We start from the raw sequence: 10,652 nt of genomic DNA, 5'->3' as shown, positions 1-10,652 counted from the left end.
CCAGGACCCCTATCCTGCTTTGTCATTTTACCCGTCCTGTTATTTCACAGATTAAATTTTCAGTATTTGCAAATTGACTTAAAATGCTCCGCTTTTCAAGTCAATTTCTTGTCCAAGGTACCACAAGCTTTGAATTGCATTTTTTTTTCTTTCTCAAGCCATCGAAGAGAGGGCACCAAAGGTGGTACTCCTTCCTGTAGCCTACACTCAAAGGAGCATGAATTAACATCCTAACATTTCTGTGATTCAGTTCCTGTTATCATCAAAAAACCTTCCTCTGGTTGTGTTTCTGTCATCACTTGGTATAAAACTCTGATGAGCATCCACAGCTGTCCCTGCCAGTTGGCCATTCCATGTCCACAGAGCCCCATTCCCTTCCATATATCTTTGTGTCAAATCATAGCTTTATCCAATTCAGCAAACACTAACTCAATTAAATAATAGGAGAATAGGGGACATGGTACAGAAATAGTTAAGTGGCATACACTCCCCTGAAAGTTCCCCTACTTACACAGGGGGCTTATCCCTGTTCACCATGACTCTTTGATGAATTCACTCTGAAATTTGGGGCAAGCCCTTTCCTCGGTTACATTATCTATAACAAAATGAAAGTAGATATTGGCTTAGTTGTCTACTGGACCTTTAAGCCTGTAGGATTCTTCCTAAAAAAGCAAAATGGAAAATAGACTCCCTAGAGCTAGGCTGCTCACAGATATAAATGGCCAATGTCATAGGCTTTGGAACAGAGACATCCTTATCCAGGATAGACCACAAAGGATAAAAAACGGAAAAGTATGGGCAAAACATACTTTTTGTCATCCAAAGCAGCTTAAGTGTAGGATGTATAATGGAGTCTCACAAGAGAAAAGAATAGAAATAACTTGAGAACAAATTCTGGAAACTGCCCACGTCAGTAAAAAAACAGGCTTCATTTTACAATGGAAAGTTGATTGTTTAGATAAATACATTACAGTTATAGTAAAAGAATATAATAATAGCATGATGGAGATTAAGGGAAGAATAAGTCAAGTGGAATTCATAACAGATAGATAGATAGATAGATAGATAGATAGATAGATAGATAGATAGATAGATAGATAGATAGATAGATGAAGGAGATGGATAGATAGAGAGATAGATAGATAGATAGATAGATAGATAGATAGATAGATAGATAGATAGATAGATAGATAGATAGATAGATAGATGAAGGATGAAAACATGATAAGGGCCAAAAAAAAGAAAATAAAATTTGGAACCAGTTTAGTGAAGAATGAAAGTGAAGAGAAGGAGAAATGCAGCTTGGCTCTTGATAGCATCACAGCTTTGAACACGAGAGTCTGAAAGCTCATCCATAAATCAAAGGTAGCTGCAGTTTTGCTCATGAAAGTGATTCCACTTGTACCAAGTGTTCCATTTCAATGGAGATAACTAGACATTAGTGTAAGTCTGACCTAAAGTCCAGGAGGGTATTGGTAAAAGTTGAAACTGCCAGCATGGCTAAGCCTATACTGAGGTCTCCAATAAAAAGGGGAAAGGAAAACTAGGGTAGAACCTGGGAAGTGCCTGTGCCCACAGAATGAAGCTCCTGAGTCTAAGTGATGGGGGTTGGGGGGGCAGGTAACAGCATCTCAAGGATAAGCACCGCCTAAAACAGACAAAAACATAAAACTATGAAGCATTATAGAAGCCAAGACAGGAAAGAAACAGTGCATGAAGAACAAAAGTGTACAGAAAGGAGAAACAGTGGCTCCCATGTCTGCAGCTTCTGTAAGGATGGTATGGTGATTAGAGCACAGGCTGCCATGCCTCATGCTACGGCATTTCCTCTCAGCCTTATGCATTGAGCCTGATGGTCTCATCAGTGGGTCTGAGGGAGAGCTGCACTTCCCAGAAAGCCTCCACCTATACTATGAGAGCAAGCAGAGGGTACTCCCTCTGTGTCCTCCCCAGGTTCCACCTCCAGCCTGCCTGTGCCCCTTATCAAAACTGTGACTGTCACTTTCTGTCTAGAAGTTACACTTTCTCGTGTATCTGCCTGCAGACTGTGTGTCTGGACCTTCCTGGTTCCAGAGGACATGCATATGTTGCTCAATTTGTCACACTTGAATGTAGAGTCTTGTCACCACCATTACCTGGCAAATGTACTCTTTAGAAGACAGACTCGTTGGTAAGTAGTTCTTCACGCTGTCATACAGAAAGCAGGGCTAAGTAGACTTAACAATGTCTGGTCACAATATGTCTGACACGGAGGCAATCGTAAATGCAACAGTCTCCTCGTCCAATTTGGAGAGTCTGCTCTAAAGTGGGAAGAATAGAGACTAAGCCTGTTGAGGGAACTCCAGTCACAGCATCTGATACTTTTAAAGCCAGGCTGCCTGGGTCATGACCCCATTATGAGTAAACTTTACACGTATTGCTGGTTCCCCAAGTCATCCCAAGTGAGACATCACTTAACTAGGGTTGCAAGTGGATTTTACCTGCCTCAAAACACTAAGAAGAATGACACCAAGATATGGCCATGAGAAGACAACGCTTATTTGTATGATAAAAATGAAGCCAGGCATAGTGGCACATAACTGTAAACCTAGACTTTGGAAGAATGAGGCAAGAGGATTGCATGACCATGTCATCTTGGTATATACAGTGATATCTTGTCTCAAAGAAACAACAAATTACAAAACTGGAACAGGGTTTCTATGGATCTCACCCTGAAGTAACTTTGTCCATCCCATTGACAATATTTTAGAAGTATGCTTGGCTGTTACAACTGAAGAGAATATAGGAGATAATATAGAATATAGGAGAGACCATATTAAAAGATCATACACTTTTTTAATTTTTTATTATTATTTTCTTTATTTACATTTCAAATACTATCCCAAAAGTTCCCTATACCCCCCCNCCNCTGCTCCCCTACCCACCCACTCCCACAACTTGGCCCAGGTGTTCCCTTGTGCTGGGTCATATAAAGTTTGTAAGACCACGGGGCCTCTCTTCCCAGTGATGGCCGATTAGGCCATCTTCTGCTACATAGATCATACACTTTTTAAATCCTGCAAAAGGCAAAGAGCAACATAAACACAACATTCTGGATCAAAATCCCACTAGTGCAAAAGCTGAGCAGCCTAATTCAGACAATCCTGAACTTCCAGGACAAGATGCATCTCCCTAGGGCATGTGTCTAGTGCCATTTTCCAGACTCTGAACAAAGACTCTTCTCACATTGCAGGGAAATTCTGTGGAGAGAATCTCCCTTCATCCATTCTCATTGGCTCCAGTTCTATCCGGCTGAGATTCATCTCTGATGCCACAGATTATGCCACTGGGTTTAATCTCACCTATAAAGCACTTAAGCCGAGATACCACCCTGGTAAAAACCATTTACTTCCATTGTTTAATATCTAGTCCCTTTGCAGAAACTTTGGCATCATAGGTGTTGGAGGTGGTAGGCAGGGAGACCCCCACCTGAGGTCTGCTGGCTTCATAGTGCAGAAGGAATCTTGGCAATCTGAAGGATGTAGTCTCTCCTCCCCAGTCCCTGAAAGTTCCTGATCACTGACCCAAGTGGACTGAGAGGGCGTTAAAAGTTCTGTAAGCCAGAGCATAAGACTCTCTCTTGCTGTTGGCACTGCCAAAAGATGTAATTTATCACTTAGTAGAGACAAGAGGGAGAACTCAAAAAGCCTTTCCTGTGTTTGGGTTTGCTCTGCCCTCCTTTGTTTTAGATTCTGGCTGCAGGTCTCTATCCTCTTTGAAGAAGGTCCTATACAGAGTCTTCACTATCCTGAAGACTATGGTGACATGGCTAGCTGTACCTGGATTTTTCAAGCCCCCAACTATTACCTAATTAAGGTATTGACTGTATTTGTCCTAAATTACACATGATATATAGTCACAAGAGAGCTGTCAAAGGCACTGTTCAGGCAGATACTTTATCTGATGTGTTTACAGCCATACTTTTTTAGTCCTCAGTACCTGGCACACTACACTGAATTCAGAGAACTGAATTCTCCTGTAGCCACCACTAGATGGCAGTTGTACTCTTTAGCTTTTGTTCAAAACAAAATGAATTTTCCCACTGTAACCTTAATCTTTCGACCTGGTGACTTTCACGAGTCTATATGTCCTTTTAGAAACAAATATTCTTCCTTATAATCTCAAATTCTCAAGAAAATAACTGTGACTAATTAAGAAGTTAGTAACAATCATGCCAATGTCATTAAGAGCTCCCAAACAGAGAAGACACAGCAAAGAGGAGCTAGCACAGGCCAGGGCCAGGGAGTGCTCAATTCAACAGGGTTATAAAGTGTACTTAGAAAGAGTGCGGGAGGGCTGGTGAGATGGCTCGGTGGGTAAGAGCACCCAACCGCTCTGCTCGGTCTGGAGTTCAGATCCCAGCAACCACATGGTGGCTCAACCATCCGTAAAAAGATCTGACGCCCTCTTCTGGAGTGTCTGAAGACAGCTGCCGTGTACTTACATATAATAAATAAATAAATCTTTTAAAAAAAAAAAAAGAAAGAAAGAAAGAAAGAAAGAAAGGAAGGAAGGAAGGAAGGAAGGAAGAAAGGAAGAAAGAAAGAAAGAAAGAAAGAAAGAAAGAAAGAAAGAAAGAAAGAAAGAAAGAAAGAAAGAAAGAAAGAAAGAAAGAAAGAAAGAAAGAAAGAGTGAGTATGGGAAAGTGAGGCTAAGACTAAAATATAAGCCTGTGGATATCACATTTGATCTCAGTATTGTGAAGGCCATTTGTTTGTTGCCAATTAAACAGTAGTGGATCCTCTGGGGAAATATGTCACAACACAGGTGAAAGTAGGCCAACGATCTGGATAAGGGTAGAGATATACATGTATTTCTTAAAATAATAAATGACCCAAAACTTATAAAGAAAAGAAAGGAAAGGAAGAGAATCAGGAAGGAGTAAACCCTGGAACTCTCCCACAGTAGAGTCTACTGGTGTAAACATCTGCATCAGTGACTTCTCTTATTGCTGTGACTAAGCCCCTGAGAAGAAACAACTTAGGAGAGGACGGGTATATATTATTTACAGCTTGAGACAATACTGATGATGGCAGGGAAGGCATGCTGGCAGTAGCCGAAGGTGGATGGTCATATTGTGTCAGCACTCAAGAAGTAGAGTATGGACAGAAAGTGGTCACAAACCCCCAAAGCCTGCCCCTCAGGGACCTACTTCCTCTAGTGAGGCTCCAGCCCATCAAGGTTTCACACCCTTTCAACATAACTCCATCATCTAAGGATCGAGTATTCAAACATGTGAGCCTACGGGGGACATTTTATATTCAAACCATGATATTTTTAAGTGTAATTACCTAAACTAAGTCAAGTACATCACTAGACAGTACAATCAAGGAGATTGTCATCTTATATATAAGTTCTAGTCAACTACATTGGTATCAGTGCCTAACTCTATCTGAAGAGAAAAGGGACTTGAGATACAGGCAAAAACCCAAACCAGTAAGTCCTCATGACAGGTCAGAAAATGGAGCCTTTAAAACACAAAGCAAACCAAGCAAACAAATAGATGTAGCCAATAGTTTGGGTTTACCACAAGAGTTAAAATTTAGAGAAAATGAAAATTGGGAATTAATTACTCAGTTCCCACCTCACCCCTCAAAAGCAAGGCAGAATAATAGGACTAAACCATTGAACAATTGAGAGAAGCTGGGATTCATGCTATCTGAAACGGCAAATAGAGAGGTTAGGAGCCTAAGTGAGAGCCCACTGGTTTTAAGAATGAGTGGGGACAGAGACTGCAGGACAGAGAGAGCATCTTCAGTGGTTTCCAGGACTGATCCAGTGTGTTGACCTTATTATTGCCAGTACTGAAACTCAGCTTTGCAAAAATACAAAAATGGCAGAAGTATGTTTGGGTCCCTTTCAGCAGTTGTTGGAATTTTTGTCTTAGACCCAAGCCAAATTTCCTTTTTTTTTTTTTTTTTTTTTTTTTTTTAATGTCAACTCAGCAACTCAAACAGAAGCTCGTAAGATCAAATTTTCTAACACAATTCTATCCAAGATCTGGTGATCTGACTCATGCTGAAGAATGATGGTAGGGAAATATTCAGATCTGTTTTCTGTAATGAAGCTGTTATGTTTCTAAGAGCAAGGAACTTTGTATATGCAGCAAAAACACCTGAGTTCGCGTAACAGGCACAGGACTTGCTTCTGAGCCATGATGTTTCATGTCTTGTTCACTGGCATTGCATTATGCAACGGCAGACTTAGTGCAAAGTCTGCTTGCTATGTATTTGAAACCAAAGCTGTAATAGAGTCACATGATGCAGCATAGGCAAGAACACAAGAAACACTGTGGATTTGTACTGTGTTTGATTTTGAGTTACATTTTGGTCACTGAACCTTAAAAAAAAAAAAAAGACTTTCACTGATGCCAAATTGTTTACAGTTCCTTCATCCCCTCCACAACCCACAGCTTCCTTGCTCCAGGTTGTGTACTCCTTCCCCCATGCTGAATATAAAACTGGTACATCATATAAATATAAAACTGGTACACACCAAGGCAGAGGAAGAAAGGTCATGGCATAAAGGTAGCTTATGACACATTTTTGAGATAACACAGTGGCACTGTGTGCAAGAGAGGTAAGTAAAATGTGCTTCCACTTAACATCAAGGTCACAGAAACTGTGGAACTGAACCGTCACGAGATGTCCTTAGTAAACTGCAGTGGAACTAGAACCTTCATGAGAGGTCCTTAGTAAACTGCAGCGGAACTAGAACCTTCACGAGAGGTCCTTAGTAAACTGCAGTGGTTCTCTCTACACTTCACCAAGATTTCTGCTTTGAGCTGTGAGTTCTCCAAGTTCACTGCTCTGACTTCAAGTTCCTTTTACAGGTGGTTCCAGTAGCTTCCAGGCAACACTTTGTTTGATAGCAGCTCTTGAACTCATTTGTAACTTGGCAAGGCACTGGTACATATTGGGAGCAATAGAGAGCAAATGTGATGAGTCAGAAACGTCCTCTGGGTACATCCTCCCAGGCAGAAAGACACACCTTATGAGAAATACATCTACCTTCAGCTTAGAGTCAAGTAAACTGGAAATTAAATACCAAGAATAGTGTATGGTGTGTAAAATCCCTAGAAAAGTAATGTGTTTCCAGACCAGGACTTACCTGTCCAAGTAGCACAACCCAAAACTGTCACCTCTGTAGGGTGGTTTTCCCATCCCCTGTAGCTGTGATGGAGCTCAGACATTGGCACAGATCCCCATGCCTGCATGCAAATACATCCCTGTATTTGATAGCTTCTACGTTTCAAGAGTTTTGAGGGCCTATCTTTTCCTTAGTCACTCATGAATATCTCTACAACTTTATCAACTGAGATTTTACTCTATAGCAAGGCTAGTGGCCTAGAGTCTTCTGCTCATTTCTTGAGCTTCTCCAGATGTGACCAAGCATCTTCTCAGCTGTCTTTTCAGAGCCTAGAAATAGAAGAAAATGGAGACTGCACCTCTGACTATGTGACTGTACACAGTGATGTCAAGAAGGAGAAAGAAATAGGTTTGTATTCCCCTTGAGCCCTGGCTTCCTCTGGTTTGCCCTTGGACCTGATCATGAGATAAGGAATAAAAAGATACATCTTAACTTTCCTTTAATCACCACACCTCCTCCATCTTTCCCTATGGTCTTACCACCACTCCTTCTGCTTTTATGAAGGCAAGAAAAGAGCAAGGTCCGAAGAACGATCTGAACCAACCGTGAAAGGTCAGTGGCTTCATGGGCTACGGAAGCAGCTCAGTGGTCGAGGGCTTACCTAGCATTCATAAGGCCCTTGGTTTAATACCTAGCTCTGCCATCTCAAAAAATAATTGCTTACTATATCTTGTGGCTAGAGGCAATTCTTTTAGCATAGTGGTTGTCAACCTTGCTAGTGTCGAGACCCTTTAATATAATACTGTTTAATATATACTCATGTTGTCCTGAACTCCCCCAACTATAAAATTATTTCATTGCCACTTCATAACTGTAATTTTGCTACTGTTATGAATCATAATGTAAATCCCTGATATGCCACCCCTAAAGAGGTCACACCCCACAGGTTAAGATCCACTGCTTTAGCAGTACTGATGAAACAACCCTGAAATGCTGGTGGGGTCAAATATACATTTTGAAGAGGCAGATCCCTTTATTTTGTAGATGAGATTTGGTATTTGTCAAAAAGTTTGTCTATAGCTATCCAAAGCACACTTGTTTGTTTTTTCTTTATCTGATGCCATATCTATTCACTTGACATCACTTAACCTGCCTGGGGCCTCACAGCTTGGCTCTGTGGCTATGTGGTACCCAGCCCTGTGCTAAGTTCCTCCAGTGTGATGCTCATCAGCTTCCAATCAGATGAAAATGGCACTTCCAGGGGCTTCCAGACTGACATTTCCTTCATTTCTAGAGCAGGTAAGAAGTTAGAGGTATCAGTTCTCAGGCTCCCAACTCTAATCCTCACATCACAGTAGAAAAGGGCAATGAGCCTAGACACCACTAAAGCTCTTTACAAATCAGGATTTGTTTTGGTTTGTTTTGAGACTGACCTGAAACTCAATATAACCTCAGACTCACTATCTTCCTGCCTATACCTTTTAAATGATGGGATTATAGACTTGTGCTGACAAACCTGGGTCATGACAATGTTTTCTTGTGTGTGTGTGTGTGTGTGTGTGTGTGTGTGTGTGTGTGTGTGTGTGTCTGTGTGTCTGTACCTACACACGTACACCTGTACATCACAGCAGGCACTTTGACACCAGAGGCTGCTTGCAGGAGTCTGTTCTCACCTTCCACTATGTGGGTCCCAGGAATTAAACTCAGGTGATCAAGTTTGGCAGCCAACACCTTTACCACCTGAGCTATCTTAACAGGTTCAGGTTCATGTGTCTTCCATGAGAAACATATCATGGTCTTCTTCTTCTTCTTGCACTAGGAGGCATGTCAGCACTGTGCTTAGGAGCCATATTAAACAACTAAATCACCAATTTAAACAAAACACAAAAGTACATATACACAAACATCAGCAAAATGGCAGGGCACTAAATAGGACTTTTGTTTGTAGTATGAAAGCTGCACCGAAAAGGAAGAATGTGAGACTGAAGAGATGGAAGTTAAGGTCACTTTCTTCTCTTGTGGAGGGCCCAGGTTCAATTCCCAGTACTCTGGGCAGCTTACAACCATTTGTAACCATGGTTACAGAGAAGCTAGCACCCTTTTCTAGCCTCCACAGCATCAGGCACATACACAGTACATACGTGCATATACAAGTGAAACATTTATGCACATAAAATGAAAACAAATAAATTTAATTTTGAAAAAAGAAAGAAAGAGGAGGAGGTGGTGTCTGAATGTTGCCTTGTTCCACCTCAGCTGGGCATCAAATAGTTCACAAAAAGCACCATACCTGGTGCTTATAGGGCTATATCTTAGCAATAGGGCTATATCTTAGCAATAGGGCTATATCTTAGCAATAGGGCTATATCTTAGCAATAGGGCTATATCTTAGCAATATTCTACTGCTGTGAAGGGACACCATCACAAGGCAACTTATAAAAAGGATGCACTTAACTTGGGGCTTGCTTCCATTTCAAAGGTTTTGTCGATGGTCATCATGGCAGGAAGCATGATGGCAGGCAGGCAAGCAGACACAGCACTAGAGCAGTAGCTGAGAGCTTACTCCTGATCCACAAGCACATGGCAGAAAGGGACCATGACTAGGCCTGGAGCGGGTTAATATTTTGTTTCTGTGAAGAGACACCATGACCAAGGCAATCTTTATACAAACATTTAATTTAGGGCTTGCTTACAGTTTCAGATGGTTAGTTCATTATCAGCATGGTGGGAATCAGACAGACGTGACACTAGAGCAGTAGCCAAGAACTTTACATCCTATTCCAAAGGCACCAGCAGAGAAAGAGAGGGAGACTGGGCTTGGAGTGGGCTTTTGAATCCTCAAAGCCCACACCCAGTGATACACCTCCTCCAACAAGGCTACATCTCTTAATCTTTCCCAACAGTTTCACTCTCTGGTGACCAAGCATTTTAATATATGAGCCTAGAGGGGCCAATCTCATCCAAGCCACCACAGTGGGCTTTTGAAAAGTCTACCTTAATGACACCCCTTCTCCAACAGTATCCTGCCCCCTAATCCTTTCTAAACAGTCCACAAACTGGGAATCAAACATTCAAACATATCATGTATAAGCCATTCCCATTCAAACCACTACAGGTTACAAATAAGTTCATTAAAAATTAATAAATAAAAAATTAGTGATTAGGAAGCTTCACATATGGAATCCACAAAGAATAAAGATAGACTGTGTGTCTGAATCTTGCCTAGTCCTTTCTAGATGTGTAGTCTTAGGTTTTGCTTCCAATCTTAGGATGGGAGAATAATCCATATCTATGAGTGGATGGGGAGCCCTGATCAGTGGTAGAGTACCTTAGCATGTGTCAGGCCCTAGATCAAAGTCCTTGCACAGCTAAGAAAAGAAAGAAGAAGAAAGCCAGGCATGGTGGCGCACACCTTTAATCCCAGCACTTGGGAGGCAGAGACAGGCGGATTTCTGAGTTGAAGGCCAGCCTGGTCTACAAAGTGAGTTCCAGGACAGCCAGGGCTATACAGAGAAACCCTGTCT

The 10,652-nt window shown here is 41.6% G+C and overlaps 1 protein-coding gene across 1 annotated transcript in view; it reads left to right on the top strand.

Annotated features, from left to right (window-relative positions):
* Ovch2 (ovochymase 2) overlaps positions 1–10,652 on the top strand; it is a 21,342-nt gene that overhangs the window by 9,692 nt on the left and 998 nt on the right. Inside the window, 9 exon segments of the mRNA XM_021202397.1 lie at positions 158–181; positions 1,835–1,940; positions 2,045–2,141; positions 2,143–2,170; positions 3,233–3,373; positions 3,729–3,743; positions 3,746–3,855; positions 7,443–7,536; positions 8,296–8,427. Of these exon segments, the coding sequence (XP_021058056.1) occupies positions 158–181; positions 1,835–1,940; positions 2,045–2,141; positions 2,143–2,170; positions 3,233–3,373; positions 3,729–3,743; positions 3,746–3,855; positions 7,443–7,536; positions 8,296–8,427 (747 nt within the window).

The sequence above is a fragment of the Mus pahari genome, chromosome 1, assembly GCF_900095145.1.
Source record: "Mus pahari chromosome 1, PAHARI_EIJ_v1.1, whole genome shotgun sequence".
In the NCBI taxonomy this organism is placed as follows: Eukaryota; Metazoa; Chordata; class Mammalia; order Rodentia; family Muridae; genus Mus; species Mus pahari.
Note: the sequence above shows the minus strand (reverse complement) of the source record. Positions and strands in the feature narration are given on the sequence as shown.